The 20,747-nt window shown below is 38.8% G+C and overlaps 1 protein-coding gene and 1 pseudogene across 1 annotated transcript; both read left to right on the top strand.

The window, feature by feature from the left end:
• Window positions 1–6,916: 6,916 nt before the first annotated feature.
• Window positions 6,917–7,736, top strand: LOC145094064 (dirigent protein 22 pseudogene; annotated as a pseudogene).
• Window positions 7,737–9,610: 1,874 nt separating this feature from the next.
• Window positions 9,611–10,434, top strand: LOC145094056 (dirigent protein 22-like). The gene has a single exon (XM_079032322.1). The coding sequence runs from the start codon at window positions 9,648–9,650 to the stop codon at window positions 10,230–10,232; it is 585 nt and encodes a 194-aa protein (XP_078888448.1). The 5' UTR covers window positions 9,611–9,647; the 3' UTR covers window positions 10,233–10,434.
• Window positions 10,435–20,747: the final 10,313 nt, after the last annotated feature.

Here is a 20,747-nt window from a genome sequence, read left to right as displayed (position 1 = left end):
TTGACGAATCATAACTTCTTCATACGAAGTCAAATTCGAGCGTTCTATACATCTCCAAAATCATCATCACGACTACTACAACTCTCATCAAAATTATTTATAAAAAAATTATCTTCTATTAAAAACATCTATTTATCGCTCATAAAACGTATGAAGAATAATTATTACTTTTTATATTTTAAATATCTAACCCGAATTTGCGGACATTACAATATTTTTGAAAATAACGATTTGTTTTTTAGAAGACAAAAAACATAAAAAGAAATCTTTTTGAACTCGTTTTCCAAAAGACAAAAATATACATTCTGATTTTGGAAGACATTTTTTAAATTTCTAACGCCAAGGTGATATTTCCTTTTTCACAACCACCATTGTCGTCGTCGTTACTGTCATCGCCACTACTACTGCATTCACCATCACTACCATCATCGCCTCCACCACCATTAACACCAACTCCATCACTATCACCCCTCCACACCACAGATTTTAAAAAGCAAACAATTTATTTTATAAAAACTGAAGATATAGAAAAATAATTTTTGTCCACGACTTATATGCTAAGATATGAGAAAAAAAAACTAAAAACATTTTACATATTTAAGATGAAAATAAAAACCATCTTAGACCATCTTCAACTCATTTCTATTTTTTTTCCCTAAAAATAAAATAAAAAATGGGGTAAATAATGTTTCATCTTCAACCCTGCTCCATTTCTTACCCCATTTTTTACACAAAAAAGTATATTCCTACTACTACATTCCATTCTTCCGACTTTATATAGATTGTCGAACAAGATTATATTTATAACACAAACAAGTATATAATCTATATTTTTTTCATTACAATAACAATAAACAAACAAATTTATATTTATAACACACTTATAAACTTTTTGTAAAATACGTTATTGTTTTTTTTAATTTCAATATGTATTTAACTTTTTATAATTTGATAAACAAAAAACAAACTTTATATTTATAATTAATTAATTTAATTTAAAATATAGCAAAATATAATAAGTATTGAATATAACATTTAAATTACAATTGGTAAGTAAAAATAAATTAAAAATATATAAATATATAAATAGATGGACTAAAACCAACATCACAAAGTTCTTTAAGAAAAATGAATAGTATAACTGGATGTAATAAAAACAGAAGTGACCCGACATTAAATAATAAAGTAACAAACATCTGTCGTGTCTCGAGTACAATTGAAAGGACGTTATGAGCGGCTGGAAAGTAGCTCGTCGGAAACAGAGGCCGGCGATCAACCAAGAAACCACGTATTTCGCTACGAACGTGCCAAAGGAAGCAAAGAAAGGAGAGCTATGGAAAATATTCGAGAAATATGGGAAACTTTCAGATGTATACATGGGGCAAAAGCTGGGGAAGAATAAACAGTACTATGCGTTCATTAGATACAGAGGGGTTGGCAATGCTAAAGAGCTAGAAAGAAGATTAGACGCTGTGAAAGTTGGAGGAAATATACTTGCAGTCAATATCGCCCTACATGAGAGAAAGGTATCAGTAAGGAATCAAACCCAAAGCGAGCAATATAGGAGGATCAATGTTGAACAGACAGCCATAGCCCAAAACCATGGAATAAAAACAGGGGCTATTCTAAGGGACCATCGGTCGTATGCCGACATATTGAAATCGGTAAATGCAGTACAAACATATCCCCCTGGTCCACCACTTCCGGTACCCGTCATCCTCCATCCTGAACCGGCCACACCTAGTTGGTTGCAAAAAATATCACTAGTTGGAGAAGCAACATCGCTAGAACACCTGGGCAATCTTCCAAAACTCCTCCTGGCTAAGGGGGAGACATGTGCTGAGGTGAAATACATTGGAGGCTTAAGAGTCCTAATGTTGTTCGATCACTCCATAGCTGCTAAGGAATTCATGTTTGATGAACTTAAGTGGAAGGAATATCTAAAGTGGGTGCGGTGGGAAGATCAAGTCGATTCACATGAAGAACGTGTTGCATGGATTCGAGTTACGGGGCTTCCACTACACCTGTGGGGGCAACGTAATTTTCGGTCTATCACTGATGGGTTTGGGAAGACGATAGCACCATTTGAAGACATTCCTCACAGAGTGGATCTATCCCATGCTAAGATCGGACTACTAACCTCCAGGAGGACTCGAATTAACGATGAAATACAAGCGACGTTTGAAGGTAAAGTCTACAAACTTGGCATCATCGAATTTGACGAAGATTGGTTTCCATTCAAATTCGATCCTCCTGAAGACGGCAATGAAATGACGGTAGCAGAAGAGGAGATGGCAGAGCAAAATGATGAAAGGGAAGAAGGGGAGATATGGCCGGAAAACAATGAATTGGATGATCAAGAATCGGGAAAATCTAGGGTTCTGGCGAGTGAACCTACCAGGACGGAGATGGAAGCCGAAGAGACTCGTTGTGAAGCGACGGTTCAAACGAAAGTATCGAGGGAAGAAGCTGAAGCGACACCTCGGAATATGGAGTTTCAAATGACTAACGGTACGATGGAACAACCCAGCCACGGGAACGATGCATGCCAGTTGGACCCTAGTTCGCCAAAGTCAAAGTCAATACATGATGGGCCTGGTAACGGCCTTCCCCCACTTGGCTGTTTTGGGCCTTTTCCATCTCCAACTATATGCAATGAAGCCCATACTTTCATAGTGGGAAGGTCCAATGGGAAAAGGAGAAGAGTGTTAGATACAACTCCTAGTATTAGTCCAGTGATTGAAATGGGTGATATAGATCCAATGCCACATACTGTCCCACTGCCGGAATCCCCACCTGACTCACCAATAGAAAATCAAATTGACCTCAATATCCCTCCTATACAGCAGGCAGAGATCATAGATGAATACCCCCAAAACCTCCGACGATCTGAACTTGTAAAAACAGCCGAGATATGAAAAGAACTGGGTTTCGACATCAACCCCGATGACCCTATTCTTCGGGAATCCATGGGAGATGAAGGTGGGCACCGTGAGTTGCAATGAATTGCCTAAGTCTGAATGTAAAAGGGATCAGCGAGGCTCATAAAGTCAGATGGGTTAAAAGACTTAAGGTCCAAAATAGGATCTCATTCCTGGGAGTGCAAGAAACTCAAATTACAAACACTGAAGCAATTGATGTTCGTGGGTGTTGGGACTCAGAGGAGTTTGGCTTTTCGGCAATGCAATCGTCAGGAAGATCGGGCGGACTGTTGAGCATGTGGGATGTAAACATCTTTGAGGTTCACGAAATTATAAAATCAAGCCGGTTCTTGATAACAATTGGTGATTGGGAGGGAATTCCAGGTAACACGATATTGGCAAATATATATGGTCCTCATGACCTGGATGAAAAGAAAAGATTATAGGATGAGCTGCTACAGATTAGAAGGGAGAGGCAAGGAACATTGATTTTGTTTGGAGATTTCAACACAGTTAGAAGAAGAGAGGAGCGTCTTAATTCTCATTTTTGTGGTTCCTCTGCGTTTTACTTCAACAAATTCATCTCAGAAGCAGGCCTTCAAGATATCAGAATGGGGGGGAGTAGATACACCTACTGCTATAACTCTCTCAACAAACTCAGCAAACTCGATAGATTTCTGGTATGTAATAACTTTGTCAATACCTTTCCATTTACTTCAACCACTGCCCTGCCTAGGGAGCTGTCAGACCATTGCCCGATAACCCTTCAAACATCCTTCGCGGACTTTGGAAAACCCCCGTTCCGATTGTTCAACTCCTGGATCGACCGAGAAGGTTTTGAAGAAGTTGTTAAAAATGCCTGGAAGGAATTTGAGGGCTATGGAGCTCCGGATATGTATATGATGGCCAAAATGAAATTTTTAAAAAATAGGATAAGGGGCTGGCGGGCCACAGATCACCCCAAGGAGGTGAAAGAAATGCAGGAAATTAAAAGAAGAATACATGAGATCGATCTCCTAGCAGAGGATCGACTACTTTCAGAAGAAGAGATTAATGAAAGAAAGGTAGGATTCCAAAAATTGGTGGAAATGGAGAGGTTCATGACATGCGACATCAAACAGCGGGCGAAAATTAAATGGGCAATTGACGGGATGAAAACACTTCCTTCTTCCATGGCTTTATTAACAACAACAAAAAAAGAACAGGATCGTCGGGCTGCTTATCGCCGATCAATGGACCACAAACCCTGAAAGAATAAAAGTTGAGATCTTTAACTTCTATCAAGAGAAATTCCGAGAAAGGTGGCCATCCAGACCAAAGTTCATTAGTTCCAGATTTTGTGTCTTGGATCCATTGGCAAGCTCAAACCTTGAAGCCCCATTCACAGTTGAGGAGATAAAAGAGGCAATTTGGTCATGTGGAAGTGACAAAAGTCCCGGATCGGATGGATTTTCCTTTAAATTCCTTAAGAGAAATTGGGAGTTAATGAAGCATGATATAGTGAACACAGTTAGATACTTTAAAAGCTATGGAGTCATTAATAAGGGCTGTAATGCTTCATTTATCACCCTTGTTCCAAAGATAAAGGACCCGCTCACAATCAGGGACTATAGACCAATAAGTCTAATTGGTAGCATGTATAAGATAATTTCAAAAGTTTTATCTATTAGGCTGAAAAAGGTCATTGGCGAGTGTATTGGGAATGTTCATTCGACATTTATAGAAGGGCGTAACATTCTTGAAGGCCCACTAATAATCAATGAAATGTACTCGTGGGCAAAAAAATCAAAAGAAAAAATGCTACTCTTTAAGGTAGACTTTAATAAAGCTTTCGATTCGGTCAATTGGGAGTATCTTGACCATGTTTAAAGGCAATTGGGCTTTGGCGAAAAATGGAGGGGATGGATACATAGTTGCCTGAAATCTGCAACACTGTCGGTCCTAGTTAACGGATCGCCAACTAGGGAATTTGAAATGGGGCGTGGAATAAGGCAAGGTGACCCGTTGTCCCACTTCCTCTTTCTAATTGCGATGGAGGGTTTGAATATTGTAATGAAGGAGGCTTGTGCAAAAGGTATTTTCACAGGAACGAGAATCCCCAATAGTAACCTTACTCTCTCTCACCTGTTTTACGTAGACGATGTTCTCTTTGTCGGTGAATGGAGCGAGGAAAACATAAATAACCTCGCTAGAATTCTTCGTTGCTTCCATGTATCGTGGGGGCTAAAAGTGAATTTCAATAAGTCACGGGTATTTGGAATTGGGGTGGATAAACAGGAAATAACAAGTTTAGTGGAGCCGCTTGGGTGTAAGCCGTCCGACTTACCATTCACCTATCTCGATGTGCCTGTAGGGGCGAATATGAAATTCAAAATACACTAGGCACCTGTGATAGAGAGATTTCAATCCAGACTGAACCGTTGGAAGTCTAAGACCCTATCCCTCGGGGGTCGACTAACTCTTGTGAAGGTTGTTCTCGGCAGCCTTCCCACCTTTTATTTCTCACTGTTTGTTGCTCCTACAGGTGTTATCAAGAAACTAGAAAGCATAAGAAGAAGATTCCTATGGGGAGGTGCGGATGATCAGAAGAAGATTAACTGGGTGGCATGGAAGTCGGTGACTGCTCCAAAAGAAATTGGCGGATTGGGGTTGGGATCTCTCAAGGCGATCAACCTCTCTCTAATCACAAAGTGGATTTGGCGGCTGAAGGTCGATAGCTCAGGCTTATGGTGTACGGTTATTAAAGGGATCCATAATCTCTATAATAAGCCTGCACAACATATCTCTAAAAAAATCAATACCTGGAATTTGGAACTGGATTGCTAGAGTACAAGATGAACTGAAACTATTTGATATTGATATAGAAGAATTAATGGTGAAAAAAATTGGAGCTGGAAATGAGACCATGTTTTGGCTCGGTAGATGGATTGGTGATTCGACACTAAAGACATCCTTCCCTGAAGCATACAAATTGGAACGCAACAAACACTGTAAAATCAATGATCGTCTACAAAATGGTGACATGATCTTGGATTGGAAGTCAGCACCAAGAACTTCGGAGGCGGTTAGTGAGATTGCCCTGCTTGTTTCCAGAATTAGTGATTTCCAAACTGTGCAGGGAAATGATAAGTGGGTGTGTACCCTAGCTAGTGATGGGGTATTCCACGTTGATAGACTTAGAATAAAAATTGATCAATGGAACTTACCTACGGTGGAGACTACACTAAAATGGATTCATGAAATCCCACTGAAGGTCGCCTGTTTCATGTGGAGGGCAAAATTGGAAAGAATCCCAACTGCTTGTGCTCTCCTCAAACGCGGTATCCAGATCACTTCCCCAATTTGTTCTTATTGCGAGAATGCAGAAGAAGATACAGCCCATGTACTCTTTCGATGCTCGATGGCTATAAGGGTATGGGAATGGGTGCTTAGCTGGTGTGACCTCCCTAATATTCACTTTGAATCCGTTGAGGAGATGTTGGCATTCACAGCGCAGTAGGGATCATGTGAAACGAAAAGGAGATCTTTAATTAGTATTTGTTATGGGACTACATGGTTTCTTTGGAAGGCAAGGTGTGATTGGGTCTTCAAAAAATCAAGAACTTCCCCTGCCAAAGTGGTTGACTTGGTAAAATCCACGGTGTTTCTATGGAAGAAATATAGGAGAAAACATTGTACTTTTCAATGGATTGATTGGTGTATCAACCCTTTTATTTGCATGTAAATTTTCTTCTTCTTGTACTCTTTGCCCCTCCTAGCGTCTTGCTAGGGTGGTGGTTTTTCTTAATAATATTTGCCGGTTCAAAAAAAAAAAATGGATGTAATAATATTCATATCTTTATAAGGAATAAATGGGAAAGAATTGAAAAAGAATAAAAAAAAATGGAAAAAAAAAATGAAAGTGAGAGTGGGTTGTCGACTTGTCGTTGCTCTGAGTAGTGATGAAGATTTGATTAACCCAACAAATTTTAGTTTTATACAAAAGTAGCAAAACGGTGGTGGGTAGTGACCAGGGGTAGATATTGCTTTAATGCTGATTGAGAGACCTCTTTGTCATTTTTTCCACACAAAACGAATCTTCCACCATGACCAAAATTTTCTTTTGCTTCCTTCTTCCACTCTTCATCGCCTTCTCACAAACATCTCCGACCACGGGAGCAGATACCACCTTCGTGCAATCCATAAAACGAAACCCAATGAAGCTCCGATCGGAAAAACTCAGCCACTTCCGATTCTACTGGCACGATATCGCCACTGGCCCCAATCCGTCGGTCGTCAAAATCGTGCAACCGCCTGCCAACAAAACCACACCCAACAACTTCGGTACGATTTTGATGATCGACGATCCATTGACGGAAAAACCAGAAGCAGATTCCAAGTTATTGGGGAGAGCACAAGGGTTCTATGGACAGGCGTCACAGGAGGAAATTGGGTTGTTAATGGCGATGAACTTTGTGTTCTCGACAGGGAAGTATAACGGGAGTACTTTGACGATTTTGGGGCGGAATCCGATTTTTGAAAAGGTGAGGGAGATGCCGGTGATCGGAGGAAGTGGGCTTTTCCGGTTTGCTAGAGGGTATGCTGAGGCGAGTACGATTACTTTTGATACGAAAACAGGGGATGCAGTTGTTGAGTATAATGTTCATGTTTTGCATTATTGATCTTGTTGCTTTTCCTTCTCTGGCAACAAGTTGATTAATCATTTTGGTTTTAGTTTCTGGGTTATGATTAATGCTTTATCTTTTGGATGAATGTAATACGTGCACTTATTCTTCTTCAAGAGTGCTTTTATGTAATGGTGATCTTTTTAGCTTAGTATGTTTGTTGCTAACTCGAATAAGAAGCTCAAATTAATTGTTGAAGCCTTGGATATAGACCAAGGAATCCTTTATAAAGCAAAGGGCACCTAAAGGAAAAGTGACATTGACTTATAAGTTAGAGGACTGAAGGATTTGGGCATGAGTGCTCACATTATGCATTGCATTTATTATGTGGCCATTTTGCCCCTAACTTGACTTAATGACTTTGTTAGAGTGTTTTCCTTATTATGCAATACGTTTTCCCATAAATAATATTTGCATAAGAATAGGGACATAGGGTTATTTTAATATATAAGTAATATGTGTTTATATATTGTTTTAGAAATATATCTAACATTATGCGACTCACTGTGATCCCGACCTAACATATTATTTAGACATGTACTTAGGTAAGAAAAACTACTTTAGTACGCATTGATATAAATAAATAGTCAAAAAAATGAAAGTAAAAATGACTTTGGTTTTAGGATAATTAAGAAACTTATTGTATGCATTTGTCTCTATATGGATTATGATTATCTCTTGTATACTTCTAAATAATCAAGTTTTTTGTCTAAAGTCTTGTTGAATTGGAATTTCAGTAGTTTGAATCTTTAAATGTTTTGTAATAATTTATTCAAAGAATCAAATCTGTTTTATATGAGGGACGTTAAATATTACTATCCATTGGATTTCTATATTGCTCCATTATCAAAATTCAAAAATGCCCAAAACTAGTATAAAATTAAAAATACACTTGCCGCTAACAATCGCCTGGTGAACCCATTGTCCACCGCAATCTAATATGCATCCAAGATGTAGACATTTGATTATTCTAAAAGATAATATTTGTCAAGTTTGTAATTATATTTTAGAAATGATTATATAAATGGTCCATATGTTTAAAAAAAATCATAGAAACCCCATATTTTTTTTCTTGACGAGGAAGGTCAACTGTGATTTCAATTTCCTGTATGGTTAGGTCATTTATGATTTTACCAATGTATTTCATGATTTTTATATCATTTTTATTATATATTTACTTAGTTACATTTAAAATGATTTTTATTTCGTTCTATAACATTTAAATGTTAAAGGCCCAATTATGACCCTATCCATACTCCCACCTCATTCATACCCTACCCCAAACAACCATCCGTTCGTCTTCTTGATCACCATTTCTCGATGACTGTATTGTTGTTGGATTATATTATAATTGTTATAATCTTTTGTAAAATCGATCACATGTGCAATTTTAGATTCCATTATAACAGCTAACATCAAAATCAAAATTAGTAAAACAAAAATTAGGAAAATAATTTATAAAGTTTTCGGAAATTTCTAACAAAAATTAAGGACAATGATAATCGCTATATTTTGTCAAGTACAACCATGGACTAAAGTTGGGTTTTCATGGATTTGGTCATCATCTTCATTTCCTCGTACCTATGTCATCACTAGTTTTGATTTGGTCTCCATCTTCACCTTTCCTGGTCAAGTATAATATAAGCACGGACTAAAATTTGGGAGTCGAAAGAGAATCAAAATGGAATCACAATGTAACATTATAGCCATTATTATTAAAAGATACATAGTTTTAATAGTTTTAATGAAGCAATTTCCATTTGATCCATACAAACTTTTGAACCAATATATATGAAGTGCAGTTTGCAGTTTTAAGTCTAAATCGCATCAAAAACACCTCTATGTTTTATATTACTTATGTTGTAAATAAAGTTACAAAATCTTTTAAATATGTTACCAGTAGTTAACTGGATTACTATATTATATTTAATTTAAAATAGACTTCACAGGTTTCTTTTCAATAAGTTTAATGATTAATCGAAAAAAGAGTGGGTAGATATTGCATTATAAATTAGGTCCTCACCTACACACCTCTTTTGTCGTATCATTCGTTTTCTCCACAATGGCCAAAATTTCCTTGTGCTTCCTTCTTCCACTCTTCATCGCCTTCTCACAAACATCTCCGACCACCGGAGCAGATTCCACCTTCGTGCAATCCGTAAAACGGAACCCAATGAAGCTCCGATCAGAAAAACTCAGCCACTTCCGATTCTACTGGCACGATATCATCAGTGGCCCCAACCCGACCGTCGTCAACATCGTGCAACCGCCGGCCAACAACAAAACGGGATCCATCGGAACCGGATTCGGTATGATTAACATGATTGACGATCCATTGACGGAAAAACCAGAGGCAGATTCCAAGTTATTGGGGAGAGCACAAGGGTTCTATGGACTGGCGTCACAGGAGGAAGTTGGGTTGTTAATGGCGATGAACTTTGTGTTTTCAACAGGAAAGTATAACGGGAGTACTTTGACGATTTTGGGGCGGAATCCGGTGTTTCATAAGGTGAGAGAGATGCCGGTGATCGGAGGAAGTGGGCTTTTCCGGTTTGCTAGAGGGTATGTTCAGGCGAGTACGCATACTTTTGATTTGAAAACAGGGGATGCAGTTGTTGAGTATAATGTTCATGTTTTGCATTATTGATCTTCTTGTTTTTTCAGGCAACAAGTTAATTGAATCAATTTGTTTTGGTTTTGTTTGATGATTAATAATTTATCTTTTTTTTGAGTTTTTCGTTTGTTGAAGTTGTTTTCAATTTGTAGTCGGTGGCACTTTTTCATCATGATGTCCATTGTGGTCTCATTTAGTATTCCTTTAAATAATACAATAAAAATGTGTTTGGCAATTTTTATTTTATTTTTACTATTAAAATAGATTGTGGAACAGGCCTACGAACTTTTTTTTTGTATTTGTTGTAATAAACATGATTACAAATGTTACTATAATAGTTTTATATTATTTTTTTAGTAACAGAACTAATAGACTTAGTAATTGTTTGGTATTAACCATTTGAGAACTTATAGCTTTTAATTTTAATAAAAACCCGATTTAAAAAAAATTGTTTCGGAATACGAACGTTAACTTTTAGTTTAAATAAAAAAAAATCAAAAGTAAAAGTTATTTCACATCCCGTTTAAAAAAAATTATTGTCATTTTTTATCAATTTCCAGAATTAACTTTAAAAATATATTTATAGATTTATCTTTTTTAAACAATTGACTTTTTATATAATTTTATATATTTTAAAAGCTTTCAACTACTTTTACTAAACACATATAATAAATAAAAGTTTCAGTTACCCGTTACCAGCTATTAACTGACAGTTGCTATTAACTGACAGTTACAAGCTACAGACTGGTTTTGTCAATCACATACATCTAAATACACATTAAAAACGAGTTATATTTATTTTCATTTTATTTAAACTTAATACTTTTATACATTATACAAAAAAAATCTATAAATCATCATCAATGTTTTTATATGTTTTGAACATGATTCTAGAATAACGATACATGATAACTACAAGAGCATGAAGGGTGTTTGGCAAAATGAGCTATTAGTTGAAAGCTGGTAACGTGTAGCCGGTAGCCGGTAGCTGGAAGCTGTAATTTTTATTTGTTATATGAGTGTTTGGCAAAAGTAGCTAAAAGCTTTGGCAATATATAAAATTACATACAAAAATAAATAAATATATTTTTAAGGGCAATTGTGAAAATTGATTTCAAAAGCTCGGTAACGTTTTGTTAAAAGCTAAATGAACTATTTTTTAGATCTGGAACGTTTTGTTTAAACTAAAAGCTAAAGGCTCGCACTGTCAAACGAAGTTTTTTGTTTAAACTACAACGTTTTGTCAAAAGTTAAAAGCTAGAAACTTCAAACGCAAAAAAAACTTTGTGATAGAGGAACCTAAATTGGAAACAACACAAGCAAAGGCAAGAAAGTAATATCTATTCGGACACATAATAAAGAATTTTTCACATAATCAAAAAGATTTTGTAAACAGTTAAGATATTAAGTTGACAAAATCATTCACTTTCGATGGATTGTACGTATAAATAAAAAGACGAAGTGTTAAGGACTTGCCTAATACAATACAACGCTCATAGGTGTTGAAACAAGGTCAAAAGTAGGTATATGAGTTGTAAATCTTTATAAATGGACATATTTACAAATCTAAGCTTTTTTTAATTATTTTGTAAAAAATAGCACAAATTAGCTGTCAGCCAAAAAATAACCACCGAAACCGCATACGAGATTAACTCATATGTTGTTTTGTGCCTCATATTTACAAATCTAGCATTTTTCTTTAAATATTTTGTATAAAAAAATCATTTCCCCCCCCCCCATAAAATCACAGATGGCATAGACATTCTACAGTTTCCTCCCATCTCAACTACTATTTCGTTTGTTTTTCATCCTTGGAGAATCGAAGAACGAAACCGCAGATGACCATATGTCATCTGTTGTTTCGTCTCATCGTTTGTTTTGATTTTTTTTTATGTCTAAACGATTGAGTACTTCTTATAGTGTATGATACGAGACTTTTATAGTAACACTTTTTTCTAGTATTTTATATTCATGATAAAAAAATGTTTAAACATGTTGTAATCTAATATAACATCTCTTATTCATATTAAGTATGGCCTCTCCTTGCGGTTTCATCCTTAAACTATTGTTTTGTTCATGAATTTTGCCGAATCAATCCAAATATCATAGAAACTATTAAATATAATCAAGCTGAAGCGCATAACAATGTTTAAACCTGCAACTAAACCTAAAGAAAAAAAAGAACAAAACCGCATATGACATGTCATCTGCAATGTACAAGTTTTTAATGCACATTTCATACATCAACAACTTTTATGGTGCAAATGGAATTGCCATGGTTTTGTTCTTTTTTTCCACTTTTTCAAAAAAAAAAAAAAAAAAAAAAAAAAAAAAAAAAAACTCACAATTACTAAATTTTACGCCAAATGATATATAACGATAAAAAAAAATAAGTACAGTACCACTAGTTGATTGTTGTTGGAGCCTCCGTCATAGAAAAATTTGTATTTCAGATATTCAAAAATGACCAAAAATATTTTTTTTGTACTTTATATATTATGGGTTCATGGGTTGCGAAACAACAACCCATTACATGAAACAGCATGTGAGTTAGGTAAAATAACTATCAAACAGCAGACGAGACATGGAACAGCATTCGAATTAACCTCGTATGTGGTTTCAGTGACTATTTTTTGTAAAATAATTAAAGGAAATTGCTAGATTTGTAAATCTCTCTTATAAATTTAGTGTTGGGAAGTTTTCTTGCACATAATTAATTAATTATAAATATAATTAAATTTGTGTATAAAAGTTCACATATAATATGTAGAAAAAGAGTTAAATTTATAATTAGTCACTAAACTTTTGAAATTATGTTCATTCGATCACTTAAGTCTTTTTTAAGCTTTAAAAATCACTAAACTTGTTAAAAAAAAAAATCTAAAATGCTCATTATGACCGGTGAACAAAATTTCATTTTTTTTGCTATCTAATTTTATTGAACTCGTCGAGTCCTTATACTCAGAAACTCACCCAATACGCCTCAACTCGCCGAGTCACCCCGACGACTCGTCGAGTTCCACGATCTCCGAGTCCCATCATGCCCAACTCACTGAGTCCCCACTAAACTCACCAATCTAAGTCTTAACCAAAATTTGGGGGGGGGGGGTTAGTGCTTCACGACCTGACTCGTCGAGTCCAAGAACAGACTCGCCGAGTCTATGACAATCTTCAATAGACTCGTCGAGTTGTTCTTCCAACTCGTCGAGTCCATGCTCATCTTCATCCAACTCGCTGAGTCCACCCATGTGACTCGTCGAGTCATTTCAGTCCTTAATCCATACAGTGGCTTTTCGAACCATGCAGGGGCTCCAACTCATAGATCCACTCTTCCCAAGTCTATTCCCCATGTAAAGTTGCAAACTTTACGTGAAACCAAAGAGATATGGGCTTAAAACACTCCAGGGCTAGGTTTTGTGACCAAGGGGCTTCACCAACAACTTATTGGCATAAACTTTATGGCTTTCTGGATCCTTAATTGCCTAGATCTGAGGTAGCAACCTCAGATCTACTCCAAACTCGAAATAAACCTCCTTCATACTCAAAATGCCCAAATCTTAATCATAAGATATATCTAAATGCAATAAGGTCGGCTTATTACCTCAGAGGATTCTGAAAAGCCACACCAACTCTGGATCTAAAGCCAATCCTTGAACCACCAAAGGTTCCCTTCCTCCTTCTTCCTTCAAATCACCCAAAATGGCAAGAAAGCTTGAATGTGCTAAAATGGGGGCTTAGGGTTTCGTGTTTTGGATAAGAGAGGCTATAGAGACCCCTAAGGGAGAGAATGAGATGTTTATATAGTGCACAAAGTCCCAGATTTAGGGTTTTCCTCTTCGGACCGGACTCACCGAGTTCTCTTGCCGACCCGTCGAGTCGGTCACTTACTCCTCGACCCGGATCCCGCTCGGACTTGTCGAGTTCCACCCTGGACTCGACGAGTCGGCCCCCTTGACTTAGGGTTTTCCTTTCCTTTCTTGGTCTTTCTGATTATGGGTGTTACAACTCTCCCCCACTTAAACTAAACTTCGTCCTCGAAGTTTCTCTACGGCCAATCGCCCTGCAATCTGCTTTCAACACTCTGCTTGGTAGACTTAACATCCGTTGACTACCTTCGTTGGCCTTCCGCCCGATCATTCTGACTAACATTAATCCTTACGGATAATATTATCGAGTTAACCCTAACCCTGACAATCCTGGGAACACCATTTACTCAACTAACAAACCTTATGGTACTCCCCGAGTACTTATGATGGATACCCTAGGGGTTCATCCCCTTTTCCTTGTGCGTTTTCTGGCCTCACCAAGGCAACGTTCCATAACCAACTACTTCCTCTGTCACTGTGAAGGTCCTATCCTTCAACAACTCCATTACCCCCCCCCCCCCGCTACTTCCAGTACGGGTCATTACCACCAGTGTCCACTGGACACTTCTCACTACTATAACTTAGTGTTGAGTACCCGTCGATCAACTAACTGAATTCCACCATAGTCTGCTTACCATCATTGTCACTGACTGAAAATTTCTGATGTCCCTTATCTGCCTTCCGGATGAACCGAGACCACCCTGGTCCCTACTGATCTATCAATATCTGGATTACCGGCTCCCACCGGTCGCTAGCCCCAACACAAACTTCTAGTCGCTCCTAGCGACTTCCGAGGAAACTTAGGCTACCTAATACTACCCCCTTTACTCTGCCACTCTGGGGCTACAAGTCCTGGGATCCTCGATCCCCCTAACTCGACCTTAAGGTTCTTACCAAGTCCCTCCTGTGCTACTAAAACTCACGGGCCTCGCCCACGGGTCCCACCCGACTACACTACTGAGCAACCCTGCTCTCAGGTCTCACCTATACTGCTACTCTCATACGGGCCTCGCCCACGGGTCTCACCCAACTACATCCTATAGCGGCCTCTCCCAAGGTCTCACCTTTCTAGGGCTATGCAGGCAAGCTCCATACCATTCTCATCCACTACTCATTCCTGATTCCTACCTGGATCACTAGGAGGTAAGGGCCTCGCCCCAACTCCGCTAACTAGGAGATACGAGCCTCCGCCCATACTCCGCTAACTAAGCTGCTAGGGAATGCTACGACTTACCCGTAGTCTTACAACACTTTCCATACTCACTTGCTGCTGTCGAAAAATGTTGCAGCTCTTCCGCCGCTCTACCATGCTCTACATGCTGTCTATACCACTGACTACTAACACGAAAGCATCCCATGCTAACCATTCTCAAAATCCTCATTCCAACTTTCCCGAGTCCTACAGGCGACCCTCCAACCCGAATTCCTAACCAGATACTAACCATCTCGAATACATGAACCAACTGTTGGGAAGTCTCCCAAACTCCCAACGCTGAACTCCTCAACCCATCAATCGTTGTGCTACTCCTTTTCCTTCTTCGAGGTCGTGTACTCATTCTCGATCTGCATGCTCTTACCCCATAACACTCGGAGGGTTCTCCCCCACTTTGATCCTACTTATACCTTAATGCTCAATGCTTGAGAAGAATTCCCAATCTTCTCTGCTATACCGCAAACAATCTGCTGAAGAACCAAGCTTGCCATAGCTATGGATATAACTGATACATCACTCAATAACACCTTTCTGAATTCAGCGGGTCACTACTGAGTTCCACACAAGCATGCTATAGTTGCTGCGTCCTAAGTAACCTGCTTCCATAAGGCACCACCCCCTAACTACCACTTTATTATCCAAGGTATGCAGATGGCATATAACTAAGTCACAAGCAAGCCGCTCAATTCTAAAATACTTATACCACAAAGGATGCAGATCCATAACAATATAATCATGAACAAAGAAAGCAGAAAACGGAAAACACATACCTGCAACGTCCAGCGTTGCTCGCGCCTCCAAGGTAGTCATCTAAAAAGCCCTGCTTCCTACCGCAGGCGCCTTTGCTCGGCCCCGACGGCCGTCTGTGATCCTCAGAGTTGCAGGGGCAGGTGTTATCACCCGTCCTGTCGAAAACAAATTGGGGCACTGGGCCTTCTTGTGACCCCGCTGACTGCAACGGAAACATATCAGGTATGATCCCTGTGTGGTGGTAGCAGCACAATCCCTGCTAAGATGACCAGTTCGGCCGCACTTGAAGCAGCCTGAATCTCCACCACTACCACTCCTACACGCACCCTCGTGTGTCCTGCCTCACCTCCCGCATCGGTCACGGCTCTGGTAATCCCTCGATCTCGAATCTGACCCCTTGGGCCTTTTGCCCGAACCTGTGGCTACCTGAACCTCATCCGGCTTCCTCTTCCGGATCTGCTCCGAATCAATCTCTTTCTAGATCGTGCGATCATGTCTTCCAACGTTTTGCAGCTGGACCTGCTCACAAACTGCCTGATGTCATCCCTCAACATCTCGTGATATCGGGCCTTCTTTATCTCCTCGTCCGCGACATACTGCGAAACAAGGAGGGCCCTCTCCCTGAACTTGGCGCTGATCTCCGCCACAGTCTCAGTAGTCTGCGTTAAATCCTGAAACTCACGTGCCAGCTGCTGCACCTTAATAATCGGTGAAAACTCAGCCCTGAACCTGGCCGATAAATCGCTCCATGTCATCGCGTTCAACGCGACATCATCACAAATGGCATGACCAACCTCCTCCCACTAATCCCTCGTGCTGTCCTTCAAAAGACAGAAGGCGAGTCTGACCTTGTCCCCCTCGGGACACCTGCTCGTACGGAATGCGTTGGCAACATCGGCCAACCACCTGCTGCTAGCGATGGGGTCCCTAGCCCCATGATAATCTGGCGCTCCGCAAGCTCTAAACTCTCGGAATGTCATAGTACACGCTCCCATCAAAGCCATTATCTCGGTACGAAAGGCTCCCAGCCTCTCATCCAAGATCTCCAGTATACCCTCCTTGACCGTGCCAAAGATCACAGTAGTTTGATCTAGGATGCTGTGCCTAACCTCTGTTGATATCAACTCCCTCATCCGCTCCTCGAGCTGCTCGGCCCCAGAACCCGAGCCTGATCCCTCTCCAGCGCCTGATCCGCCCACTGGTCTCTCTCGCAGTGTCACCATGCTGAAAACATATCGCGATAACTATTAGAATACTCATCACTACTGAGGGATCATACACACACACTACAAGTTTCCCGGTCTCATCTCGACCTTTCTCGAATCGAGTACGGATCCTCTGCCTCCAGTAGTACGGGCCCAAACTATCTTCCACATCTATCCGTACTTTCTTCGAGAACTGCTTAGACTCCACCAGGTCCCTTTTCTACTACTATTGCTCCTAGCACTATCTCATCATAGGCTCACCCTAGGGAAACCTCTTACTCCACCCAGACCAACCCTCAGCTGCTGAAGGCTTCCTTGTGATGTCAATTAGCCATCATCTGAATACCATCACATGTGACGAGGCTCAGATAATCCTTCAAGTAAAAAAACTCGTCCCTACAACGGTTGGACTCAGACAAGAGCCGCACAATAGGGCCAAATCCAGTACTCTGAGATTATTCAACCATGATCACATGTGACGTGACGTATTCACCTAATAGCTAACTTCCATCACTCAGAATCCCACAATGCACAAAGCAAGCAACATTCAGACAAGGGAAAATCTAACCATAACATACTCAGGCAATCATAATCTCATATCAAGAATCTGTATTGGCATGCAACATAAGCTCATAAACTCGGGCATAACCTAAACAGGCTATCCTACTATTGTCTAATCAGCACTATCATGCAGCTCAAAACACATATAATAGGCACATAAGGCATCCTCCCTAAATCCTTAGTCCTAATCTAGCATGTTGTTCTACTAACTGATAATCATAACATAATCTTGTAGGGGTATTTTGGGGTACTTACTAGAGCTCGGTTGATTGCATGCACCACACCCTTTTCTCTTATCAAAATTCTTTTCTTTCTGAATTCTTTTCGCATTTTCTAAAACTGTTTCATTTCTAAAAACTCTTTTTTTTACAAAAACCGTCTTTTCATTTTGAAAACTTTTAGAACAATCCCTTAGTTTGAGTTTAGACACACCCGAGAGTATGTCTGAATCCCTCAAACCAAGACTCTGATACCAACTTGTAACATCCCAAAAATTCGAACCAATTTTCTTTTCTTTAAATCATTAACAAAGCCATATTCATAAAAATATATCATAAGTCATAAAATGAATTTAGAGTATCATTTCCAAAACATATTTTCATTATCAGAGTAAACATCCCAGGCTGACTAAACAATGGTGTGTGACATGCGATCACACCGAGCTCTTATCTCCGCTACCGGAAGTACCTGAAACCAAAACTGAAAACCATAAGCACGAAGCTTAGTGAGTTCCCCAGCCTACCACATACCGTACCATCACAAGGCATACATACTGCATATACTGGGCCACGCCCGCTACTTCGGGCCCTGCCCGCTACAACGACCCCGCCGCTCCAGGCCCCGCCTGGCTTCGAGCCCCGCTCGGATACAAATCTATTTCTTTTAGGCCCCGCCTGTCTCTGGGCCTCGCCCACTAACCACATATAGTATAAAATAGCATATAACACATAACCGAACATACCCTACTGCATTCTTGTCCTTAGGCCTCGCCCCTGTGTTGTCACTAGTGAGTCATGGAACCTCGTCCAAGCTGTTATGATAAGCGAGATACGGGCCACGCCCACACTCACTCCATGCCTGTCTCGGGCCTCGCCCCTGCTCTGCTACTAATGAGATATGGAACACCGTCCATACTCTGTTATTGGTGAGATACGGGACTTCACCCGCCCTCACCTTCCTACCAGGTGTTGGATTAGTGTCTAAGTCCATAACTATTTTGGTATGTACTTGACCCGATGGTGCATGGTCATTTTGGGTTGCCTTTACCAAAGCAACTTGATAGGATGAATTATGGAGAGAAAGGATTAAATATGATTTACTAATATATTATGAGAGTAATATATTAAAGGAGAAATCATATTGTTTAATTAATATTAGTCAATAATTAATTGGAAATTAGTTTTGTGACTAAAAGAGATTAATTAAACTTAAGGGACTGGAATTGTAATTATAAGATAATTGCAATTTGGGCCATGGATTGCCTTTTATTATAAGGTGGACAAATTCTATGGGGAAGCCCATATGAAATCGTCCAAGGCCTTGAGAAAAGGGCTCCATGGGTTGCTTAGGGCTTAAGCATCCAAATTAGGGTTTCCTTGTTAGATAACCCTAATTGCCTCACTATATATAGATCCCTTAAGGACCAAAAACATGGACAAGCATCTTGCTAGGGTTTTCACACGATTTTGGCAGCCTCCATCCTCCCTCCTCTTCATCCTCTTGCTTATGGTGTTTGTGAACCATTAGAGGAGTGACACTTGTGACTCTAAGCCTTCCGAAGTCAATACAAGGAGATTTGGGATTGTTATTGCTACATAACAATCAAGGTAACATTATAAACCTATTCTAATGTTAATATGATTATTTGAATGCTAGAATTAGGGTTTATAGTCTTGGATAACATGCATGTACAATAGAGAAACCTAGATCCAAGCATTAAGGTTTGTATGAGCACATAGGATGTTCTTAGGACCAAAACCCATGAGTCGTATCAGAGCCTAGACTGGTTTCAATTGTATTGATGCATTACGTGTTCAAAAAAATCGATTTTTGATGTTCTGGAGGCTGGACTCGCCGAGTCCATAGCTGAACTCGCCGAGTCCATGCAGACTCGACGAGTCTAAGCTTGACTCGACGAGTCAACTCGTCAGATGGGGATATCTTCGCGATTTCTTGCTGTTTTTGCTTATGGATAGTTACCGTATCATATTAGATCAATATAAATCCGATTTTATGATATATTTGACTATATTCTTGATCTAATTGAAGATATTTATCAATTAATAAGATAATTGTTTCCTTATGTGATAATTGATTAATTATTTTGACTAAATTGATAAATTGTTTTGCAATAAATCATTAAATAAATCAAATATGGATAATTATGTAATTAAATGTTAATTTAGATTATTTGTTATTTGATCCTTGTTGTTATGAAAAGTTTCATATTTTCCCCTTTAGGTTTTATAGTTTAAATTTGAACCCAAAAGTTTTGTTGTTTTGAAATTTAAATAGTTAAAACCCTAATGTTTTGAAAAAGGTTTCAAAACTTGCCCTCAAGTTTTGGAATTTAAATTTTGATTAAATGGTTTAATTTTGATGTATATTTAAATTCTAAACCCTAATGTGTTGAAATGTTTCAAAACTTGCCCTCAAGTTTTGGAATTTAAAAGTTGATTAAAAGTTTAATTAGGAATGTTAAATTCTAAAACCCTAGTAATGTTTTGAAAAAGTTCAAATCACACCCTTATGGTTTTATTAATTAATTAAGGTGTATAATTAAAAGAGGTTTAATAAATCCATAAAAGTTTAGGTTTACAATTTAATTGAATTAAAAGTATAATTGTTAAATTAGACCACTTAGTATTTTAAAAGTGTAAGATACACCCTATACTATACATATAACATTAAAAGTCTAACATTATATATATATATATATATATATATATATATA

This window comes from Lactuca serriola, chromosome 1, assembly GCF_051521515.1.
Source record: "Lactuca serriola cultivar US96UC23 chromosome 1, Lser_US96UC23_V15, whole genome shotgun sequence".
Classification (NCBI taxonomy): Eukaryota; Viridiplantae; Streptophyta; class Magnoliopsida; order Asterales; family Asteraceae; genus Lactuca; species Lactuca serriola.
This window is presented reverse-complemented; position numbering and strand designations above follow the sequence as displayed.